Here is a 25,327-nt window from a genome sequence, read left to right on the forward strand (position 1 = left end):
AGAACAGGTTGACAGGGACCAGAGGGGAGAGGGGAGGGAATTTCAGGGAAAAAAGGGGAAGGGTTTGTAGAAACAAATATAAAGGACACATGGACAATAACTGGGGGGGGGGGGACACAGGAGGGAGGAGGGGAGCACTGGGGGGGGCTGGGATGGGGGAAAAAAGTAGAAAACTGTACTGGAACAACAACTAAAAAATATATATTTGGTTCTACAGGAATTTAGAATTCCAGGCACTGCATTTCCAAACAATACTTACATTTTCTAGGAGACAAACAGCAGCAGGATTCCCATTAAATGCCTTCGTCGTGAATGCATCTGCTATGAAAATAGGGAGCTTCATTTTCCTTGTAAGCTGTTTCTGTAAACTCTCAAAATTGCTGGTAATCTGCTTTGCTTCTTGCTGTTGCAAAAAATTTTTTAAGTTAATGTTTTACTTGCTGTACAGAAGCAACTAACAGTTCCCAGATACAAAATCAAGCAATTATTCTAACACACCTACATTTAAAGATATGTGATCTCTAATTTTTAAGCCTCTAATATTGAATTTGTTTTAAAATACTGAATGAATAGAGCACTTTCTTTTCAAATTTTGTATTAACAGTTATACTGTGTATATACTTAACAACACAATTGTATTCTTACTTAGAGTAGCCAAAACTACCTTAGGCTATGTTTTTGATGAAGTGAATAAAACATCCAAGGGGCGTATATGTGCTTATAGTCACCCAATGAATATTACTACCCTTTTAAAAGAACATTGTTTTCTCTTATTATAAAAAATATGCTCATTGATTAAAATAAAACTTGGCCAAATAAAAAGTGACCCATAACCATGCAATAACATTTTTTTAAATTTTGAACTTAACATAGTCAAAAAAACCCTCATGCTTTAATTAATTTTGTTATTTTATTAAACCATCAAGTGGAGTTTTGGAGCTAATGATCTAGATTAGTAAAAGCTTAGTCATTCTAAGATTAATAACAATAATCTTATAATACTCTTAATCTTCTAATGACTAATCAAAAAGAGTAGTCATTATAAGACTAATACTTCCTTTTTATTTAAAAAATCTATCAAATACAGAAAAGCAGAGGGGAAAAAATAATCTCCTGTGCTTTCACTCCCTAGAGACAAATTCTATTAATATTCTGGGTGTTTCTTTTGCTTCACTAGAAACTTCAACTTGGCCTCGTACCCTTTCCGACCCCTCTCCCACAGACAGTGCCACAATGCAGCAAAGACTGTTGCCTCACCCTGCTGAATACCTAAAGCTCCACCTCTTACAACATAATAGGTACACCAAGACAAAGAAATATAGCCCGAATGAAAGAACAGATCAAAACTCCAGAAAAAGAACTAAGCGACGAGGAGATAGCCAACTTATCTGATGCAGAGTTCAAAACACTGGTAATCAGGATGCTCATAGATATGATTGAGCTCAGTTGCAAAATGAAGGAAGAAATAAAAGCTATACAGTGTGAAATAAAGCAAAATATACAGGGAACCAACAGTGAAGGGAAGGAAACTAGGACTCAAACCAACTATTTGAAACAAAATGAGAAATAAACATCCAACTGGAACAGAATGAAGAAACAAGAATTCAAAACATGAGGAAAGGCTGAGAAAGCTCTTGGACAACTTTAAATGCTCCAATATCCGAATCATAGGGGTGCCAGAAGGAGAAGAGGAAAAGTAAGAAATTGAAAACTTATTTGAACAAATAATGAAGGAAAACTTCCCCAACCTGGTGAAGGAAATAGACTTCCAGGAAGTCCAGGAAACTCAGCGAGTCCCAAAGAAATTGGACCCAAGCAAGAGCACCTTAATTATTATTAAGTTACCCAAGATTAAAGGCAAAGAGAAAATCTTAAAAGCACCAAGAGGAAAAGAGTTAACTGCAAAGGAGTTCCCATAAGGCTATCAGCTGATTTCTCAAAAGAAACCTTACAGGCCAGAAGGGGCTGGAAAGAAGCTTTTGAAGTCATGAAAGGCAAGCACCTACATCCAGGATGACTCTATCCAGCAAAGCTATCATTTAGAATGGAAAGCAGATAAAGTACTTCCCAGATAAGGTCAAGTTAAAGTAGTTCATCATCACCAAGCCCTCATTATATGAAATGTTAAAGGGACTTATCTAGGAAATAGAATATGATAAAAAATATGAACAGTAAAATGACAACAAACTCACAACTATCAACGATTGAACCTAAAAAACAAAAACAAAAATTAGACAAACTACTAGAACAGGAACAGAATCACAGAAACGGAAATCCCATGGAGTGTTATACAGTGGAGAGGGGGAGGGGGGAGAATGGGGGGAAAGGCACAGGGAATAAGAAGCATAACAGGTAGACACAAAATAGACAGGGTGAAATTAACAATAGTATAGGAATTGGAGAAGCCAAAGAACTTATATATACAACCAATGAACATTAAGTGGTGGTGGGGAGTGGGAATGCTGAAGGGTGATAGGGTTCAGGGAGAAGGGGGATAAAAGGAATCATAATTTTTTTTTAATTTCAACAAATTAGAGGGCACTTTCATTACATCTGAAAGAAAATGACCACCCTGGCTGGTGTGCCTCCATGGATGGGAATGCTGTAACATAAATCTATAGGTCACAGGTTTAATTCCCATTGAGGGCACATGCCTAGGTTGCAGGTTTGGTCCCAGGTTGGTGTGTGTGTGTGTGTGCAAAGCAACCAATCAATGTTTCTCTCTCTCCCCCCATCCTTCCCCCCCTCTCTTTAAAATCAATAAGCATGCTCTTGGGTGAGGATTAAAAAAAAGAAAAGAAAAAAGAAAATGACCTATCTAACATGCTTTTTTTTTCATTTTTAAATTGAATTTATTGGGGTTACATTAATTTAAAAAATTATATATAAGTGGTACAATTCTATAATACATCATCTGTATATTATATCATGGCTTCACCACTCCAAGTCATGTTTCTTTCCATCATCACTTATCCCCCCTTTAACCTCTCCTACCTCCCGAACCCACATCTCCCTCTGGTAATGCCCATACTGTTGCCTGTCTGAGGGGTTTTTTTTTCTTACCCCTTAACCTTTTTCACTCAGCCTCCTACCCCCTCCGCTCTGACAGCTGTCAGTCTGTTCTTTGTAGCTATGAGTCTTTCTATTTTGTTCTTTCGTGCATTAGATTCCACACATAAGCGAAATCATACGGTATTTGTCTTTCTGTGACTGATTTATTTCACTTAGCATAATAACTCTCCAGGTCCATCTGTGCTATTGCAAAAGGTAAGATTTCCTTCTTTTTATCCTCACCAGAGTTGGGGGTGGTAAATATATATATATTGCTTTTAGAAAGAGAGAAAGGGAGAGAGTGAAACATTGATTGGTTTCTTCTTATACACGCCCGGAATGGAAATAGAACCTACAAACTAGGTATGTTGCCCTGACTGGGAATCAAACCCACAATCTTTCAGTAAAAGGATGATGCTCCAACCAACTGACCTACAGTGGCCAGGACAAAAGTTCCTTCTTTTTTACACCTGAGTAATAAGTATTACATTGTGTAAATGTACCACAGCTTTTTTATCCATTCACCTACTGAGGGGCACTTGGGCTGCTTCCAAATCTTGGCTATTGTAAATAATGCTATAATGCTACGATGAACATAGGGATGCATATATTCTTTCAAATTAGTGTTTCAGATTTCCTCTGATATATTCCCAGAAGTGGAACTGCTGGGTCATAAAGAAGTTCCCTTTTAAATTTTTTGAGGAAAGTCCATACTGCTTTCCACAGTAGCTGCACCAATCTGCATTCCCACCAACAGCATACAAGGTTTTCCTTTTCTCCACATTCTCTCCAATGCTTGTTTGTTGATTCATTGATGACAGCCATTCTGCCAGGTGTGAGGTAATATCTCATTGTGGTTTTAATTTGCATCTTTCTGATGATTAGTGACCTTGAACATCTTTTCATATGTCTATTGGTCATTTGGATATCCTTTGCCCATTTTTAAATTGGATTGTTTGTCTTGGTGTTGACTTGTATAAATAAGTTCTTTATATATTTTGGAACTTAACCCCTTACCAGATGTATCTGTAGCAAATATGCTCTCCCATTCAGTGGTTTGTCTTTTCATTTTATTGATGGTTTTCTTTGCTGTGCAAAAACTTCCTAGTTTGACACAGTCTCATTTGTTTTCTTTTGTTTCCCTTGCCCACGGAAATAGATCAGAAAAAATATTACTGTGAGAAATATCTGAGATTTTACTGCCTATGTTTTCTTCTAGAATTTTTTATGGTTTCAAGTCTAACATCTAAGCCTTTAATCTATTTTAAGTTTACTCTTTTGTGTGGTGTAAGAAAGTGGTCTGGTTTCATTTTTTTGCATGTAGTCTCTGTCCAATTTTCCCAACACCATTTATTGAATAAATGGTGTTCATTCAATATCTTTAGCCCACTGTATGTTTTTGCCACTTTCGTCAAATATTAATTGGCCATAAAGGCTTAGATGTATTATACCTGGGCTATCTATTCTGTTCCATTGAGCTATATGTCTGTTTTTATGCCAGCACCATGCTGATTTGATTACTATGGCCTTGTAGTATAGTTCGATATCAGGTAGTGTGATTCCTCCAACTTTTTTCTTCTGGTTAAAGGTTTGTCGACCTTGTTTACTTTTTCAGAGAACCAGCTTGTAGGTTCAATGATCTTTTGTATTATTTTTTAAACTCTATTTAATTTATTTCTGCTCTAATCTTTATTACTTCCTTCATTCTACTCCCTTTGGGCTTTGTTAGTTGTTCTTTTTCTAATATCTTTAAGTGTAAAGTTAGATTGTTTATTTGAGATTTTCCTTATTTCCTAGGAAGGCTTGTAATGCTTTGAATTTCCCTCTTACGGATGCTTTCTCTGTATCCCATAGACTCTGAGTTGTGTTCTCATTTTCATTTGTTTCAAGGTATCTTAAATTGTCCCTTAATCTGATTGTTAACCCATTCATTGTTTAGTAACATGCTATTTAGCCTCTGTGTCTTCGTGTGTTTTTCAGTTTTTTTCCTTGTGAATGACTTGTAGTTTTATGCCATTATGGTCAGAGAAGATGCTTGATCTGATTTCTATCTTCTTCAATGTACTGAGATTTTTTTGTGTCCTAACATGTGGAGAATGTATATTCTGCTGCTTGAGGGTGAAATATTCTGAAGCTATCAATTAAATCCACCTGACCGTGACTGGGTAGCTCAGTTGGTTAGAGCATCATCCTGATACATCAAGGTTTGCAGATTCAGTCCCCACTCAAGGCACATATAAGAATAAACCAATGAATGCATAAATAAATGGAATAACAAATTGATGTTTATCTCTCTACCTTCCTTTCTCTCTCTCTAAAATTAATAAATTTTTTAAAAATTATTTTAATTTAAAGAAATAAATAAATCTATTTGATCTAGTGTGTCATTTAAGGCTGCTGTTTCTTATTGATTTTCTCTCTCGAAGATCTATCTATTGATATCAATGGGATGTTAAAGTCCCCTACTATGACTGTAGTATAGGCAATCTCTCCCTTTATGTCCATCAAGATTTTCTTTATACATTTAGGTGCTTCTATGTTGGGTGCATAAATGTTTATAAGGGTTATATCCTGTTGTTGGATTGCTCCCTTTATCATTATATATAGTCCTTTTTTGTTTCTTACTATATATAGCCTTTGTTTTAAAGTCTATTTTGTCAGATATATGTATTGCTACTCTAGATTTTTTAAAATTTCTATTTGCATGAAATATTTTTTCCATCCCTTTACTTTTACTCTGTGTGTATCTTTCCTTCTGAGGCTGCCTTTTGTAGACAGCATATATATGGGTCTTGTTTTCTTATCCATTCAGCTACCCTATGTTCTTTTGATTGGAGCAGTTAAGCCACTTACATTAAAAGTGATTACTGAGACTTCTGCCAAGATGGAGGCGTAGGTGGAAACACCTTGCATCCACGTACAACCAAATCTAAAAATAACAAAGTTTTAACAACAATAAACATAACCAAACCACATAGAAAATCGACAATATGGAGTCCGAAAACAACGAAATGCTCAGCTAAACCAGTAAGGGGGGCAAAGCCAGCAGCGGAGTGGGTTGGCCAAAAGGATCCCCCGACCGAGGTGGTGCACAAGCAGCCGAAGGCGCAGATTCCAGGTGTGGGCTAGCTACAAGTGGACACAGGGAAGAGGCGCGGCTGGCAGTCTGCGGTCGGTCCAGCATTTGCGTGCAGATAAACCAGTGAAGAGGCGAGCATTGAGACCGCAGGGCGCAGGGCGGCGGGCTTGCACGTATCCGCTCAGATAAACAGGCGGGGGCAAACAGTGGGACGGACTGGGCGAGCAAAGAGGACCGCCCTTGCTCCCTCTCTGACCCTGCCCCCACATACAGCGTCACAACCTGGCAACCTGGGTGGCCCCACCCTGGTAAATAACTAAGGCTCTGCTCCTCATATGTAACAGGCAGGAACAGATCAAAACATGGCTCAAGAACAACTCAGAGCCCCAGAGCCCATAAATCTAAGTGATGAAGAAATAACCAAACTTTCAGATGCACAGTTCAAAACACTGGTGATCAGGATGCTCACAGAACTGGTTGATTTTAGTCACAAATTAGAGGAAGATATGAAGGCTAAAGTAATTGAAATGAATGGTAGTGCACAGGAAACCAATAGTAATGGAGTAAAGGAGACTAGGACTCAAATCAAGGGAGCAGACCAGAAGGAAGGAAAAAATGACCAAACAGAAAAGAATGAAGAAACAAGAATTCAAAAAAAGGAGGAGAGGCTTAGGAACCTCCAGGACATCTTTAAATGTTCCAACATTCGAATTACAGAAGGGGAAGATGAACAGTCACAATTAGAAACCTTATTTGAACAAATAATAAAAGAGAACTTCCCTGTTCTGGTAAAGGAAATAGACTTCCAGGAAATCCAGGAAGCTCAGAGAGTCCCAAAGAAGTTGGACCCAAGAAGGAACACACCAAGGCACATCATAATTACATTAGCCAAGATGAAAATGAAGGAGAGAATCCTAGAAGCAGAAAGAGATAAGGGGACAGTCACCTACAAAGGACTTCCCATCAGACTGTCAGCTGATTTCTCAAAACAGACCTTACAGGCAAGAAGGGGCTGGAAAGAGGTATTCCAAGTCATGAAAACCAAAGACCTACAACCAGATTGCTCTATCCAGCAAAGTTTTCATTTAGAATAGAAGGACAAATAAAGTGCTTCTCAGATAAGACCAAATTCAAGGAGTTCATCATCACCAAGTCCTTATTATATGAAATGTTAAAGGGACTTACCTAAGAAAAAGAAGATAAAAAAGATGAACAGTGAAAGGACAGCAAACTCACAGTTATCAACAACCACACCTAAAACAAAAGCAAATTAAGAGGACAGCTAGATCAGGAGCAGAACCATAGAAATGAAGATCACATGGAGGGTTAGCAACAGGGGAGTGGGAGAAGGAGAAGGGGGGGAGAAGGTACAGAAAATAAGTAGCACAGACAGTAGATAGAAAATAGATAGGGGGAGGGTAAGAATAGTAGGGGAAATATAGAATCTAAAGAACTTGAGACACGTGTTCATGAACTAAAGGGGGGGAATGGTGGGGAGGAGTGTGCAGGGTGAAGGGGAACAGAGGGGGGGAATAAAACAAATGTAATGGCATAATCAATAATAAATAAATAAATAAGAAAGTCCAAACAACATTATGCTAAAAAAAGGGATTCTAGTGCTGCAGAAATACCAAAATGACAATGTTTGTTACAGGTGCTAGATTACAATCAAAAGTAAAGCATAAATGTTTTAGGCTTTTATGGAGGAAAAAATTTATCTATAAAACACACACACACAGGTCTTTATAAATTACCTAGCAGATAGCATATATATATAACACTGTTAACTAAGGATCTTACTAATTTAAAGTAATGGTCCACATGTAACGGTGGTTATTCCAGAATACACACACACACACACACACACACACACACACACATTACAAACACATACATACACAGGGGGTGCCCAGTAGTATGAAGGGTCAAGCCCATGCCCTATCCTAACAGGTCTCATTTAACTCACACTATAATATTCAAAGGCAAATATTTTACTGATAAGGAAACAGGCTAAAAGAGGTTAGGGAACACATCCAAGGTTCCAAGCTTCCAAGTGCTAAAGCTATTTCAAATAAAAACACACACTAGGGGTCAAGAAGAGAATGAAGGGCAAGAAGGGAGAAATGAAGTTTCTAGTCTCAGTTTAGGGGCAGGGAAGCAGATCGGCAATACACTCACTGAATAGACACCCCTTTGCATTTTTTTCTGGACCTCTCTCAGAACCTCAACTGACATGAGCAGCCAGGGATGTAATACAGTGAGCAGTACCCATACTAAAATAAATAAATAAATAAAATTAAATTAAAAAATAAAATAAAATGAATAAAATAAAATAAAAATAAAGTGATTATTGATAGATATATATTTGTGACTATTTTATTCTTTATAACTATGTTCCTCTTTTTCTTCTTCTTAAAGAAGACCCTTTAACATTTCTTGTAATACTGATTTGCTGGTAATTAACTCATTTAGCTTTTTCTTGTCCGGGAAGGTCTTTATTTCTCCTTCAATTTTATGGGGTTTTTTTTCTATTTAGAGCCTATTAAGAGTTTATTATGAACTTGTGTTATGGCCCACAAGGAAATAAAAGGACTATGTACAGTCTTTTAGGAAACAGGGAGGAAGCTGAGGAGGGCCAAGATGAGTCTAGGGCTTTGATTAGCGCATTCCAGAGGAGGGGGCCCTCATATTCCTGGGGGCAGGGGCCACATTTGTGGAGGAGACATGCCCATAAAAGTTCTTTGTCTGGCAAGGGGAGAATCCCCACTGGGAGACCCATGGGAGGCCTCATACCAAGAAGTGGGCCCATCATGCATGGAGGAGGTACCCCTTGGCCCATGGGTGTGGGAGACCACATGGCCAGGTGGGTACTGGATTGGGGCTCCTGCAGTACTGAGTATGGCACCAGCTGCAGCACTACAACAGTGCCTCTTCCTTGTGGGGTCATCACTTCTTGGCATGGCCCACCAACCCCATGAACTGGCCCAGTAAGACCTGCAGGGACCTGGGACATGGGAACACCAGCTGGGATTCCTCTGCCAGCAGCCCTGCCATCCCCTGGATGCCCGGCAGCTCCAGTAAGTGGCACTGAGGCAATGCCAGTATCTTTGGGAGGTCCTTCTACTGTCATTGAGACTAAATTCTTCCCTCAAAGAAGCACCAGACCAAGGACTCACTTCTCTTCTTTCTTCCTGTTTTGAGTTCTTTGACTTGATCTTCCTGCATTCATCACAGTCACATGGATCATATGCTTGTTGAAAGCCCTGAAGGTGCCAATGAAGACAGGACCATCCTGTAGTCAATGGGCTGCACCATCTTGCTGGTCATGCCTAAAGCCATGGTGGCAGTTCTGACAGATCCTCTCTTTCAATTTCAAACTATAGCTTTACTGGGTAAAGTAGTCTTGGTTGTAGGTCCTTGCTTTTCTTTTTTCCTTTTCTTTAAAAGTATCTTTTATTAATCATACTGTTACAGTTGTCCCAATTTTCCTCCTTTGTCCCTACCACCTGGTACCCTGCTTCCCTCCAACAATCACCCCCTTAGTTCATGTCCATGGGTCATGCATGATAGATTTTTGGCTTCTCCATTTCTATGATATTCTTAACTTCCCCCTGTCTATTTTGTTCCACCAATTATGCTTCTTAATCCCTTCCCTATTTCCCTATTGACCCCCTTCTCCCTCCCAGCTGATAACCCTCCCAATGATCTCCATATCTATGATTTCTGTTCCTGTTCTGGTTGTTTGCTTAGTTTTTTCTCCTTTTTGTTAAGATTCTGTTGCTGATAGTTGTGAGTTTGTTGTCATTTTAATGTTCATGGTTTTGATCTTCTTTTTTTTCTTAAATAAGTCCTTTAGCATTTTATATAATAAGGGCTTGGTGATGATGAATTCCTTTAGCTTTACCTTGATAAAAAGGCACCTGTAAATTGTGTGGGATGGATCCTTTGGTAATTGCCAGGGCAGAGCTACCTGCTTCACTGTTTTGTGTCTGTGTGAGGAGGGCACTGAGAGGGGACAATGCTGCCTGGCTTCTGGCAGTTCACGCGTGCTCACCCCATTTCCAGTCACTTCAACCTCTTCCTGTGTGCAACTGGAGCCGTTCCAGTTGCTTTCCTGATGGTGAATCTCAGAGTGGGTGGGTTTGCATATATTCTAAAACCATGCTGGCCCTTTAAGCAATGAAAAACCAGCAGTTTCTTCAGCTGCCCCAATCCCCGCTGATTTTCACAGCCAGAGGTAATGGGGACCTGTCTTCCTGGTGCTGGAACCCAAGGCTGTGCTGGGATCACTTGCTCCCAAGGTATCCCTCCCATCTGTTCCACTGTCGCTGCTGCCACAGCCTTTCTGCACCACACCAACTCTCCACCCATCTCCCCAACTCAACCCCTACTACCCATGTGGATGAATGTGTCTTCTTTAAATCCTTGGTTGTTGGACTTAAATACAGCTTGACTTTCTGATGGTTCTGGGGCTTATTAATTTGGGGATCTGGATGTAATTCTTTCTACAGTTGTGCAAGGAGGCAAAGTGGAGACTTACGCCTCCATCTTAACTGGAAATTAAGTCCTTGCTTTTTATCACTTTGAATTATTTCATGCCAATTCTTTCTGGCCTGAAATATTAGTTGAGAAACCAGCTGACAGTCATATGGGAGACCCCTTGTAGGCTTTTCTCTTGCTTACTGACTATGAGGATCAACCCTGACCAGTGTATGGGCTGCTGTGCAGATGCTGACCATTCATAGTAAAATTTGCCTCATCAGGATTTGGGCCTGCTGAGAACTTTGGATATGCCACTTGTGAACCTAATTGGATCCTGCTCTGATGTTGTCTGAAGTTGGCCACTGCGTTTTATTGGTTCTGGAACCTTTTGAGAGGGACTCTGGTGCAGACCAGTATCAGACGCTGATTGTGCCTCACCCTGGGCAACCTGTCTGGAGCTACAAAGCAATCCATAGTTTGTGGTTGCCTCTGCTGGGCTTGGCTTTGTGGGAAGGGTCAAGCTATGCACAAAGGCTCACTTTCACCAGCACGGGGCCTGGAGGCCAGCCAGCAAAATTTCCTAGGGACCCTGAGGCTTGCTTCTGCCTGCCAATTGCCTGTTAGGCTCAGTCACTGAAAGAACCTCTGGTGATACTCAAGTTGCATGCATTACTTTCTCAGTGAGTTTCCAGGTAGGGGCGAGAGGTGTTCTCCATGTCTACATAGGTTCAATCTTGGTGCCAGTGCTGGGTCTGAGGCCACTCAGCAAATGCCCCAGGGTGTACCGACTCCAGCTACCACTCACTGGGTGTTTGCTCATCTTTGTGCAGGGCCACGTCTCATCGGAGTAAGGCCAGCAATGTTTATGAGTGAAACAGACCAAGATTTGGCCAAACGAAGGGGAGGCTCTGCCCCAGTTGGACATGTGAGGGAAACATTCCCTGTCCTAGAGCCACACAACTCAGACTGTTCCGGATTCTGCCCAGACCTTGGCAGAGTGGTGCCACCAAAAGTCAAGAGGGTGGGGCCATGAGCAGCTTGGAGGGCGGGACTAGCAGATCTACTGTGAGGGGGAGGTGCCAGTCAAGATCACAGGAAGGTGATGGAATGGCTTCCACCCCTAAGCCACATAACTGAATCAGAGCCCCCTGAGTCTGCCAAGACTTCTATACCAGCGCAGGCATCTGACTCCTTAGCAGGGCCAGAAGCTCCATAAGGGGAATGGACTGGGAGACCAGAGGGTGAGGCTATTGCATTCCCCCAGGCTGATGCTGTATGGAGGAGTGTGCTCTACCCAAGAAAGATGGCATCTTTGGTGCCTCGGAGTGACTCAGTACAGGGGGTCCTGGTGGTTATCCCCTCAGCTCTCTCTCCAGAGCCACAAATCCCAGTCTCTCCTAGCACAACTCTAGTCTACTCTACCCTCCCTCCATCAGAGCACAAGGTGAGTGGGTGCAAGATATTTTCTGCATTGGCTCTTTATGAGGGTGCCTGTGTTTCTGATGGAATCCCACCTCTCCCTGGCAGACAGAAATCCCACTTCTTTTCACAGCCCGATATTATGTGGGCACCTTTTCTCAGCTCTGGTGCTCTGGGCTGGGGAGCCCAGCTTGGGCTTTAGACCCCATGCTTTTTGTGGGGAGCCTTTGCAGCTGAGATATTCCTCCAGAATCTCCCACATGGCTAGCCTTTTTCATGTCTTCACACTTCCAGCTGGTCTCAATGTGGCTTCTTCTATAAATCCTTGGTTATAAGACTTGTCTTCTGCTAGTCTTTAGCTGATTGTTCAGGTTGATTCCTCTATATTTTACTAGTACTTCTAGTCTGGTCCTTGTAGGTGAATGTAGCTTCCACACTTTTCAAGATAACCTGGGAAGCCTTGCTTGGCTGCCCACACCATATCCCAACCCTCTCGGCAGCTCTTAAGCCTACATCTCTTCCTTTTTTTTCTTTCCTTCCTTCCTCCCTTCTTTCCTTCCTTTTGAAAATTTCCATAAGTTTATTTGAGTCAAACTGATGACATATTCCCAGAAAGAAGGGTAGAATCTCAAATGCATCCCTTTCTTTCTTAATACAAGTGTTTTGCTTAATCTTGCCAAATGCCTGCTTTTCTTTTTTCTTTTTTCCCTTTTTTACTGAGTTACAATTGACATATAACATTATATTTGTTTCAGGTATACAACATAATGATTCGATATCTGTATATATTACAAAATGACCACCACAATAAGTCTAGTGACCATTTGTCACCATTTATAACAAAAAAAAAATATTTGTGATGGGAACTTCAAAGATCTACTTTCTTAGCAACTTTCAAATATGCCATACACTATTATTAACTATAGTCACCATGCTGTACATTACATCCCCATAATTTGTTTAAAACTGGAAGTTTGTACTTTTTGATCCCCTTCAGTAATTTTAGTAAATTTGTACATTTTGACCCCAAGCAATAACATTATTTTACACATAGTTTTTAATCATAATTTTTACCCTCTTAATGGTGCAATATATTTTCCAAGGGAAATACTTTAAATACACTAAATGCATCAGAAACATCATTTCAATAGATTTACAAAAGCCTAGACATGCTATAAATTATTTAAACATTTCCTCTTTGGTAAATTTTATTTCTAATTTTTCACCTATAAGGTAATGATCAGATTTGTTGAATATAAAATTTGGAATGCACTTCTGACTCTATAATTATAATAGATTCTTAAAGCGAAATCCTTTAGTCAAAGTGTGTGGACATCTTAACCTATACACACAGTTAAATCCATCTTCAGAAAGAGTGTACCATTTTAGACAATATATGAGTGTCCCACAATTGTTAATCTGATAAAAAATATCTTGAGTTTTTATTTGTGTTTCTTGGACTATTCTAGACTTTTAAGAGCATAAATACAGAACCTCCTGTTTCTCTTTACTTCTATAATCTTGGTTCCTATAACAGAACCACGCACTCAATAAATATTTGTTGAATTAAGTAGGTAAGTAAATAATATGCTGTGCATACATCAAAACTGGACATTCATACATTGATTGACAAATAGTTAAGAGTTTCTAAACATGTTATTATCTGCCAACTAACATTTCCATTTCAGTAGCATTACCAATATTGATAGTACATTGCAATTTGTTTATTCAATTATTTGGAAATTGTATTACGGATTACCTCTATTATTTTAGGAAATTTGAATAGGAACAAACTACAGTTCTTTTCATTAAAAAAGATTTTTATTTATTTTTAGAGAGGGGGAAGGAGGGAGAAACAGAGGTAAACATCGATGTGCAAGAGAAATATCAATCAGTTGCCTGTCACACCCCCAGCCAGGGACCTGGGCCACCAGCCAGGCCCGTGCCCTGACCAGAATCAAACTGGTGACCTATCGGTTTGCAGGACAATGTCCAACCCACTGAGCCACACCCATCAGGACAGGAACAAAGTATAGTTCTGATAATGAAACATAGTTTTTATAAATTTAATAGGATTCATATGATTACAGAAATTACATGGGTGCCAAAAGGAGCAAGTTTTTTGCCTCGTTGAACTTCACTGGTCGTAGCCATCAGCGACATGTTCAATAGGATGAGAAAATATACATTGAAAAGACTAACTAACTCTTCTACAGTGATCATAAATTTCCTACCTGTAGCGTGTTGGTTCTTTACTTTGTGTAGGAAAGATTTCACAACATGAGTCTAGGTGATTTTGGGCATAAGTTTATTAAAGCTAAGGACAGGGAACTGAAGGACTTAGAGAAGCAACAAGAGAGAGCCTAGGCAGTACGCTGCTATTGTTCCATAGAAATGTTACATAGGAAAGAAACGAGCCAAGGCAGGGCAACTGTTAGCTCACTGGAAGGTGATGGTCACAGTGACATAAGTGAGGCAAGGTGGGCATGCTTTTAGTTCACTGGGAAGTCAGAGGAAGGGGCCTTGGAGACAGGGTCAAGGGGTAAGCCTGAGATGAGGTGCTGCTGTTCCCCTGGTTGCAAGTCTCATGGGGACACTTAAGAGTTTAAGAGGAAGTTAAAAAGTTCATGCCCCGGAAGGGGCATGGGTGTGCTCTACAGCGAGCCCACACTAGGTCTTTCTCCTGAGGGTCTTTATCTCACTTCTGCAGGTGAGACTCTTAAGGGAGAGTTTCAGCAGATTTTTTCATCAGCTTTCTAGGTGCATTTTCGATATGCTGAGGCACCAAAATGTGTGTACGGGAGTTTGGGTTAATTCTTTGGTTTGCTTTACTGGTTTACTTTTATCTTGGGTCTGTCTGGCTCTAATGCAGTTTTTGTTATTTGTTCCCCTCACTTCATCTCTCCTTCGGTTTAGCTGGCACAAATGGCATTAATTGGGGCTCTGTTCTCTATTCCCAAACCAGGTTGATTTAAGCTTTGTATTCTCTGGTTAGGGAAGAGAGGTGTAAACCATTTGCTCTCAAGTGTCCTTGGTTAGGGAAGATAAGGTTTTGTGATTCACTAGCTGAATGTTAAGTTGTTCAAATGGTTTGGCCTTGTTTTATTTTCTTGTCTCAGTTTCCCTATTCCACTTGCCTGGGACTTTGACTAGCTTCTTACTATCCTGCCATACTTACACTTGGACAATTCTTTTATTTAATTAGAAATAAATCTTGCTGAGTTTTCATACATAATGTAATACAGTTTTTTAGTTTCATACATAATGTAATACAGTTTCTTGTATCAGGGTCCTTTGTATTCTTCAGTGTCTGCAAGTTTAAAAAGAATTTTAAAATAAAATTTGTATGTATTTACTGATTGATTTTTAGAGAGGAAGGGAGGGAGAAAAAGAGAAACATCAATTTGTTGTTCTGCTTATTTATGCATTCACTGGTTGCTTCTTGCATGTGCCCTGACTGAAGATCAAACCTGCAACCTTGGCATATTGGGACAACACTCTAACCAACTGAGCTATCTGGCCAGAGTGAGAATTTTTAAATTCTGAGTGTTCATTTCAATGATAGTGTAAAAAATTATTTTAAAACTTAAGATGGCTCTGACCAATGTGGCTCAATTTGTTGAGCGATATTCTGCACATCAGTGTTTCTCTCCCTCTTTTTCTTTCTTCCTTCCCCTCTCTATAAATAAAATATATATTTTTTTAATTTAAGACAAAATTTGTTATGCAGTGATGATTTACAATTTCATGGGGCTAAGATTTTAGTTCCTCAAGTGAGAGTTTCTCAAATTCTGGTCCTCAGATATATTCTAAGGTACAGTGACTAAGAACATGAGCTCTGGAGTTAAGAGTTTGGGGGGTTGAAATGTAGGCATTGCCTAAATGTGTGGCCCTGGGCAAGTTACTTAAATTTTCTAAGCCTCCATTTATTCATCTGTAAAATGGAGATACATATTATAATAGTTTCAGTTTCATGGGTTGCTCTGAGGAATAAATGCTCTTAGAATCATGTCTAGCATGTAAGTGCTCAATATATATTAACTTATTGTCCTTGGAAATTTGTGCAGCAGTTAGAAGTCTGTTGGGCTACAAGTAACAGAATGTTGAAACTGTGTAAGTTCCTGTTGCTGCTATAACAAATTACCATAAACTTAGTGGTTAATAACAACACAAATTTATTATTTAAGTTCTGGGGGTCAGAAGGCCAAAATCTCAGGGTCTCACCGAGATAAAATAAAGCTGTTGGCAGGAGGTTACTATGGACTGAATTGCCCCCTCACCCCCAGTTAATATGTTAAAGTTGTAACCACCAATATGATGGGACTTGAAGGGGGAGGGCCTTTGGGAGGTTATTAAGTTTAGATGAGGTCATGAGGGTGGAGCCCTTATGATGGAATTAGGACTCTTACAGAAAGATGCACCAGAGAGCTTGCTCCCTTTCTCTCTGCCATGGGGACACAGAAAGAAGGTGGCTGTCTATAGACAGGAAGAGAGTCCTTACCAGGAACCAAATTTGTTGGCACCTTGGTTTTAGACTTCCCAGCCTCTAAATTGTGAAAAAAATTAATTTCTGTTGTTCAAACCACTGTCTATAGTATTTTGTTATGACATCCTGAACTGACTAATCCAGATTTGTTCCTTCTAGATGCTCTAGGGGAGAATTTGTTTCCTTGTCTTTTCTAATTTCTAAAGGCCACCTATATTCCTTGGCTTATGGTTCCTTTCTGTCTGCAATCCCCATAGCATGTTCAGACCTATCTGAGTTGGACTTTTTTGGCCTTCCTCTTCCACTTTTAAAGATCCCATGACAATGGATCCACCTGGATAATCTAGAATAATCTTATTTTAAGGTCAGGTAATTAGCAACCTTAATCCTATTTACAACTAAATTCCCCCTTGCTTTGTAATATAACATTTTCAAAAGGTCTTGGACTTAGGATGTGGACATATTTGGGGAGCCATTAGTGGCTGCCACACAGACTAACAATAGTTTATATCTTAAGGACATTTGTTGTTTACTTAAGAAATTTGGAAGTAGGAGCTTCTAATATTTATTTAGCAGATTAATTTGTATCCATACTCTTGACAATTTGTATTGTCAAGTGTCCATACTCTTTCTTTCTTACTTAGTTAGCTTTTCTTAAAAAAAAAAAAAGATTGTACTTATTCATTTTTAGAGAGAAGAGAAGGGAGAAAGAGAGGCAGAGAAGCATCCATATGCAAGAGAAAACATCGTGATTGTTTGCCTCTCGTGTGCTCCCTACCAGGGGCCTGGCCTACAACCCAGGCATGTGCCCTAACCAGGAATTGAACTGGCAACCTTTCAGTTTGCAGGATGATGCTCAACCCACTAAGCCACATCAGTCAGGGCTTACTTAATCTTCGTATTTTTCACCTCATGGTCAAAAGATGACTGTTGCATTTCCAGGCATCAGCAGTGGCAGTCCATTGTCCTCTTAGGTCTTCCCTTTTTTATCAGAAAGCCAAGATTTTCTCCAGAATCTCTCCAGCAATCTTGCCCTAATTGGGTCAAATGGCCATCTCTACCTGCAAGAGAATCTGAAGAGTGGGCATATGACAAAGGAGAGTGAGACTGTCCTGATTGGCTTACACAATTTATGAGTCATTGTTGGAGGAATGGGGAGGGGAATGTAGCAGGAGGTAGCTGTTAAAACAGGCAAATCATATTGACTGTTAGGGTCTTTGAGAATCTTTTCCCTTTAAAGACATGTTTTCATTTGAGATGGTATACAATACAGGGCGGGGCAAAATTAGGTTTAGAGTTGTTCATGTGGAAAATAACATAGTAATTAACAAATAATGATATAAAAATAAACTCTGTTTTGTGTACTTACAACTGTAAACCTAATTTTGCCCCACCCTGTGAGGCCTGATAAAATACTTGGTTGTGAAATTTTATTTCTCTGTACTGAATTAGATTAAGAAAACTTCAGAAGACTATTTAACAAATATTATTTTTAAAATTTGTATTCTGGGCCCAGACTCAATCCAGTAACATCCATTTCTTAAGCATTTTCATTCATTCTAGGACTTGGTTCTCAGATTTTAGCATGCATCAGAATCATTTGTGGGGGCTTGTTAAAGCACAGATTGCTGGACTCCATGCCCAGAATTTCTGATTTTGTAAGTCTGAGGTAGGGCCCAAGTATTTACATTTCTAGCAAGGTCTCAGGTGATGCTGATGCTGTACTTGGAGAATCACTATAGAAAAATACATGACATTTCTAACAACAAAAATGTATTAAATATTTCTAAACTGTGTTATGTAACTTCATTTTAATTTTTATTCTGTCAAAAGGTAAAGGGTTTTTTAAAATTCATTTAATCAATTAGATCTCTGAACTGTATGGTGACAGATTACAGTTGTGCTAGGACTCACATTAATGGTTTTATTTTTTTTTAATTACTGTTTTTTAAATGCCTGGCATATGCTAGACTTTGGAGATAAATCACTGGTTCTCTCAAGGAATTCTCAGCCGGTAAGGAGACCAATCTAAATATTATACCATGAAATAAAAAGATCTAGATAAAAAGTTTGAAAATCCAATGACAGCAGTAACTCTACCCGGGAGATGTCAATGCTAGGCACCCAGGGAGAGGAGAGAGGCTCATGAAAGAGCCACAACCCACTATTCTGAGGATCTAATTCTAGAACTTATTTCTTTCATTGTCATCTTTTTTTTTAGAACTTATTTTTTAAAGATTTTTATCTACTTATTTTTAGAGAGAGGGTAAGGGAGAGAGAAATAGAGGGGAAGAAACATTGATGTATGAGAGAAACATCAATAGCCTGCCGCCTGCACACCCCCAACTGAGGACCTGGGCTGAAATGCAGGCATGTGCCCTGACTGGGAATGGAACTGGTGAATGGAACTTTCAGCTCACAGGCTGATCCTCAATCCACTGACCCACACCAATCAGGGATAGAACTTATTTCTGAACATATCTTTTCTTCCATCTCACTCTTAAATTAATTTCATTTCTGTAAGGAAAAGGCAGCCTTAACCTCCCCTAAATTACTGAGGGAAAATTTGAAGCAGATAAAATTTAAGCAACTTGCCTTTCTTTTACTAAGTGGGCATGTACAAATTCTCGTTTCTGGTCAGCCTAATGGCTAGACCTGAGGTGCAGCTGAAACCAGAAAAGTTGGTGTTCATGCTGCCTGTCACCACCAAAACCAGTAAGTAGAGATAAGGATTGAATCTTTATGGGAGCTTTATTCAGATGCTGGTGATCTGAGAATGTGGCAGGTTATATACCCTAAAAACCACCTTAATATCTCATCTCAAGTCAACCTTTTTATGAGAAGAAAAGGGTAGGTAAGAAGCTTGGAAAAAGATTAATCAGATAAGAGTTACAGTCTGGCAGAAATTCTCATAGTATTTCTTTATCTACCAAACAATTCTTTATTTTTTAATGTTTTATTGATTATGCCATTACAGTTGTCCCATTCCTCCCCCTTCATTCCCCTCCACCCTGCACACCTACTCCCCCACCACTCCCCCCTTTTGTTTATGTGCATGTGTCACAAGTTCTTTAGATTCTTTATTTCCCATACTATTCTTGTCCTCCTACCGTCTATTTTCTCCCCACCGTCTATGCTACTTATTCTCTGTACCTTCTCCCTGCCCCTCCTCCCACTCCCCTGTTGCTAACCCTCCATGTGATCTCCATTTCCATGGTTCTGCTCCTGATCTAGCTGTCCTCTTAGTTTGCTTTTGTTCTAGGTGTGGTTGTTAGTAACTGAGTTTGTTGTCCTTTAACTGCTCATATTTTTTATCTTCTTTTTCTTAGGTAAGTCCCTTTAACATTTCATATGTTATTGGGCTTGGTGATGATGAACTCCTTGAACTTGTCCTCATCTGAGAAGCACTTTATCTGCCCTTCCATTCTAAATGAAAGCTTTGCTGGATAGAACAATCTTGGATGTAGGTCTTTGGATTTCATGACTTGGAATACTTCTTTCCAGCCCCTTCTTGCCTGTAAGGTCTCTTTTGAGAAATCTGCTGAAATTCTGATGGGAAGTCCTTTGTAGGTGACTGTCCCCTTATCTCTTGCTGCTTCTAGGATTCTCTCCTTCATTTTAATCTTGGCTAATATAATTATGATGTGCCTTGGTGTGTTCTTCCTTGGGTCCAACTTCTTTGGGACTGTCTGAGCTTCCTGGACTTCCTGGAAGTCTATTTCCTTTGCCAGATTGGGGAAATTCTCCTTTATTGTTTGTTCAAATAAGTTTTCCACTTGTTGCTGTTCCTCTTCCCCTTCTGGTACCCCTATAATTCAGATGTTGGAACATTTAAAGATGTCCTGGAGGTTCCTAAGCCTCTCATTTTTTTGAATTCTTGTTTCTTCATTGTTTTCTGTTTGGTCATTTCTTTCTTCCTTCTGGTCCACTCCATTGATTTGAGTCCCAGTTTCCTTCCCATCACTATTGTGTCCCTGTGAATTTTGCTTCATTTCACTTAGTGAAGCCTTCATTTGTTCCTCTAATCTGTGACTAAAATCAACCAGTTCTGTGAGCATCCTGATCACCAGGGTTTTGAACTGTGCATCTGATAGGTTGGCTATCTCTTGGTCGCTTAGAAGTATTGGCTCGGGGGCTTTGAGCTGTTCTTCTTCTTGAGCCATAATGTTGGTCTGTTTGCGCTTGTTACATATGAGGTGCAGAGCCTTAGGTGTTCAACAGGGCGGGGCAACCCAGGTTGCTGGGTTGTGATGCTGTATGTGGGGGCGGGGTCAGAGAGGAGCAATGGTGTTTTTTTTTCTGCTCTCTGTGATTTCGGTCCCCTCTGCTGCTTCCCACCAGCAAATTGGGCCCTTTTGGTGCTGGTTCCCAGATGTGTGGGCTTGTGCACCCTCCAGAACCCTGTGGGTCTATCCAATGAACTCTCTGTGAGCCTGGGAGCCTCTCCCAGCACCTTGAGCCCTGAAAGTTTTTCCAATTGGTGATTTTAGGCTTTATTTCCCAGTGCTGGGGCCCTGCGTTGTGCGGTCTGTCTCACTGTTTGTTTTTGCACTTGGTTTATCTGTGCGTGAATGTGTGACTACAGTCAGCCAGCAACCTTGTGCCCTCCCTGGGTCTGCCTGTTGCCACCCCTCGTCTGGGATCTGCCAACCGCCATCTGCACACCTGGGTCGGTTCCGGCAGCTTTCTCCTGCACAACCCACTAACTCCGCGCCTCTTACCAGTCTGGATGAATGGTTCGTTGTTGTTGGGCTTTGGTACAGTTTAATTTTCTGTTTTGGTTGCATTCTTGTTTTTAAATATTTGTTGTTCATAAACTTGGTTGTGCGAGGAGGTACGGTGTTTTCACCTATGCCTCCATCTTGGCAGGCCCAATCAACAATTCTTTATCTTGTCACGGATATCCCCTATCTTGACAGCTTGCAGATCTCTGGGGCACAAAGGTTCAATTGCTTGTTGACTTCCTGGAATCACATGGTCATGTATTCCAGTTCCTGGAACAATAGTTTTCTGCATGCATCAGTCACTCCACAGCCTATCAACTATAACTAAAGCTAAAAATTCTGAATCCTTGAGTTCTCCTATCACAGCTATCAAGCTGGGCTCTGTGTGGCTATCAGGTATGTATTTTTCAAGTAACCCAAATATTTAAATTATCCTTTTCTAGTTTCACTCACATTCCATTTGGACCTCTAGAGTGGCTTCATATGCCCCTCAATAATTCCAAACAAATATTCTGTTTACATAAAAATCACCCAAGGGTAAAACTTACAAATCATATAATTTCTCATGTATTCATCTTTTTATAACTGTTTTTTTAGTCTTATCTATTGATATTTTTAGAGAGGGAGGGGACAGGTGAGGGAGGGAGGAGAGAAAGAGATCAATTTGTTGTTCCACTTATTTATGCACTTATTGGTTGCTTCTTGTATGTGCCCTGACCAGAGATCAAACCCATGCCCTTGACATACCCGGGGGATGCTCTACCCAACTGCGCTACCCGGCCAAAATTCTGTTAAAGTTGTTTTTTTAATCACCAATTTAGTATATGAATATAATCTTCTTATAACAAAGATAGTAAAGAAAATAACTAAAATCCCATTTGACAATTTCCTATCCCATTACCTTCCTCAGAGGTGCATCAGGTTTGTTTTTGAGAACACTGCAGACACTTCCTGAATCTAATCTTGCTTCCATTTACCATGTAAACAGAAAGAGAAAATCATAAACTTCCCTCCTTCAAATAGCTTAGATCATGAAAACTGCCCATGGGTGCTCCTGGGAACACTGATGTTTATTTCTTCCTCAGTAATAGTTTTAGTTTGTTTACAGTATCCTGTGGCTACAGACAACAGGAAGTTAATTCCTATTATTCTATAGCTGTTAGCATAAAAGAACTCATTACCTTTGGTTGTGACTGCTGCCTCAAAACTAGGCTACTCATTAAAAATGACCTTTAGCCCTGGCGGCGAGCTCAGTGGTAGGGTGAACAGAGTGTTCGATTCCGACGTTTGGCCAGCGGGCGGCTTCTCCCTCCCCTCCAAAAAAAAAAAAAAAAAAATGACCTTTAGTTCTTTAAAAGGGTAAATACTTAATAATAGAGTACTGACATTCTAAACATATATGAACGCTGTCTACTAGCTGGTGAAAAGAATAAGTATAAAAATTATGCATTCTAAGTAAAATAAATTTTAATTCAAAAGTTGGAAGAAAATTTATTTACAAATTAGTTTTATCTTGCTACTAATAGCATACATATATAGCACTCAATTACTTTGTGTTTATTTTATGCATATTTCCTTAGACTTAATAGAAGCTCTGGAACACTGCCTTTGTTAAAATATTTATAGACTAATTCCAAATTACTAAACTACGTTTATGTTCAAACACCAACTGTTTTAGAAATTTTCCAATTTTTCTGCTAAAGTTTACATTTCTCATCATCTAAATGTTATCAACTAAACTTTTGTTTCCTCTTTTTTTTTTTGAGGACCATTCACTAACCTTTTTTTTTTTTTTTTAAGAGAGAGAGGGGAAGGGAGAAACAGAGAGAAACATCAGTGTGTGACAGAAACATTAATCAGTTGCCTCTCACACAGATCCCCACTGGGGACCGAACCCATAACCTAGGCATGTGTCCTGACCAGGAACTGAACCAGTGACCGTGTGCTTTGTGGAACATGTTGCCCAACCAACTGGACCACACCAGCCTGAGCTATCAACCAAATTTAAAAAAAAATTTCTTTAAAGATTTTATTTATTTATCTTCAGAGGGGAAGGGAAGAGAGAGGGAGAGAAAAATCAATGTATGGTTGCCTCTCATGCATCCCCTGCTGGGAACTGGCCTGCAACCCAGGCATGTGCCCTGACTGGGAATCGAACCACAATCTTTTGGTTCTCAGGCCCATGCTCAATCCACTGAGCTACACCGGCCAGGGCAATTAAAAAATATTTTGACTGCTTGAAAATAAGACTCATATTCTTGCCACCTAAGAAGATCAAGGATACAAAATATGGTGATGGAAGGAGATTTGACTTTGGGAGGAGAATACACAAAGCAGTGTAGAGATGATGTGTTATAGAAATGTACATATGAAACCTACCTAATTTTATTAACCAGTCACCCCTACTTTAATAAATTTTATTTTTAAAAAAGTAGTTTAAGGGATTAGAGAAGACTCCAGAAAGTAAATTATAAACTGATTTTAAGATCCTTTTTAAGTAGGAAAAATATGATTCAGTACTGTTTGTACTAGTAAAACTCTCAGTGTATGCCAAAAAATTTTTAGGCTCTTTCTAGTAGTCTATGAAGAAGCTGTATTTGACTATCCAACTTTAATGCACATTTATATTTTAAAGTTTTGGACAGTCTCACAGTTAAAAATTTATCAATCTTTTTGTAAAGCACTGGTAGCATCTTGCTCTATCTTGAAATTAAGTGAGGAAAACTGGGTCTACAAAGTCATTACAGAAAAAGACTATCTAGATCTTTAAATACATACTATTTGGATTTAACTTTAGCAATAGTGGGAAATAGTGGTTTTGGAAATGTTATGATTATTACAATCTCATGCGTAAGTAAACAAAATAGTAACTCTTAAACCTTGTAGCCCTCTGTCTACGCATCCTTCTGTTTTTTATGAATATTCACAAATGCATGTTTACTATAAATATATGTATCATACATATTCATATATATATAATACCTAGTTAATGCAAAACAAGCAGTAATGAAGGAATAGAGGAACAATAAAGACATAAGCGATATAGAAACCAATAGCAAAATGGCAGACTTAAATCCTACCTGATCAGTAATTACATTAAATGTAACTATCAACTGTTTGATGGTTTTATTCCTCATTATTCCTCAATGTAAGTTAATAAATTCTCATTCCAATTTTTACAACAGATTCTACAGCAAATTTACTTGGCCTGAGCCTATCCACCAAAATATCCAGAATGTAAAACCAAAATATATGTTGATAAATGCCAAATCTATATTAGTTAGCTTATATTGATATCCTCCTAGATACATCCACTTGGATTGTACATGACATCTCAAAGCCAACATACCCAATATTCCTATATTTCCTATTGTCAGTTACTGCCCCACCATCCAACCCTAAGGGGAAAATAATTCATCCTTGACTTCTTTTAAGTCACCCATCCATAGACCCTAAATCCTGCTGAAAGGAACTCCTAAATATTTCTCAAAAACATCCTCTTATATCTATCCCTAATACCATTTTTCTAGTTTAAGTGCTCATCATTTCTGTTGGAACTTCTCCTAGTCTTCTCCTTCTCTCAATATCCACCATCCCCACTTCAGCCAAAATTATTTAAGGTTGATTATCAACCTAAAAACAAATGCCAGGGATAATCTGAGATCTTGCTCCCTAGTGTATATCATCAGTTTGGCTAAAATAAGCTCATAAAAATTCTCTACAGATTTGGATATTTCTTACATCAACATTTACTTGGTGTAATAGGCAGGATTCCAAAGCCCAGTCAGGACCACTCTGTAGACCTGAGCCCAGTACTAGATACAAGCAAGGGCCTATTTTGCCCTACTAGCTTCCTGCTTTGTATCAAGTACACTTGGATCAATCTTTCTTGGAACTTCAGGACTTCTTGGTTTAAGTAGCAGACCATGACTTTATTTGAGCTGCTCTTAGAAAATCCTCAAGCTTATGCTGGCCAGTTCTTCCTTGGATGTCTGAGTGAAAAAAAAAAAAATCCTCAAGCTGGAAAAGGGTTGAGATAACCCAGTGGGGGGAAAAGTGAGTTGCCTGGTTTTAATTAAGCTTTTT

At 39.4% G+C, this 25,327-nt stretch overlaps 1 protein-coding gene and 1 pseudogene across 2 annotated transcripts in view; both read right to left on the bottom strand.

The window, feature by feature from the left end:
- Positions 1–25,327, bottom strand: part of PBLD (phenazine biosynthesis like protein domain containing) — a 48,232-nt gene that overhangs the window by 17,287 nt on the left and 5,618 nt on the right. For both annotated transcript variants that reach the window (XM_053663919.1, XM_037144411.2), the window contains exon 2: positions 260–403. In XM_053663919.1, the coding sequence (XP_053519894.1) occupies positions 260–343 (84 nt within the window). In that variant the 5' untranslated portion in view covers positions 344–403. The remainder of the gene's footprint in view (positions 1–259; positions 404–25,327) is intronic.
- LOC128627183 (small nuclear ribonucleoprotein-associated protein B-like) lies at positions 8,511–19,491 on the bottom strand (annotated as a pseudogene).

The sequence above is a fragment of the Artibeus jamaicensis genome, unplaced genomic scaffold (genome assembly GCF_021234435.1).
Source record: "Artibeus jamaicensis isolate MK-2021 breed Jamaican fruit bat unplaced genomic scaffold, CSHL_Jam_final contig_332, whole genome shotgun sequence".
In the NCBI taxonomy this organism is placed as follows: domain Eukaryota; kingdom Metazoa; phylum Chordata; class Mammalia; order Chiroptera; family Phyllostomidae; genus Artibeus; species Artibeus jamaicensis.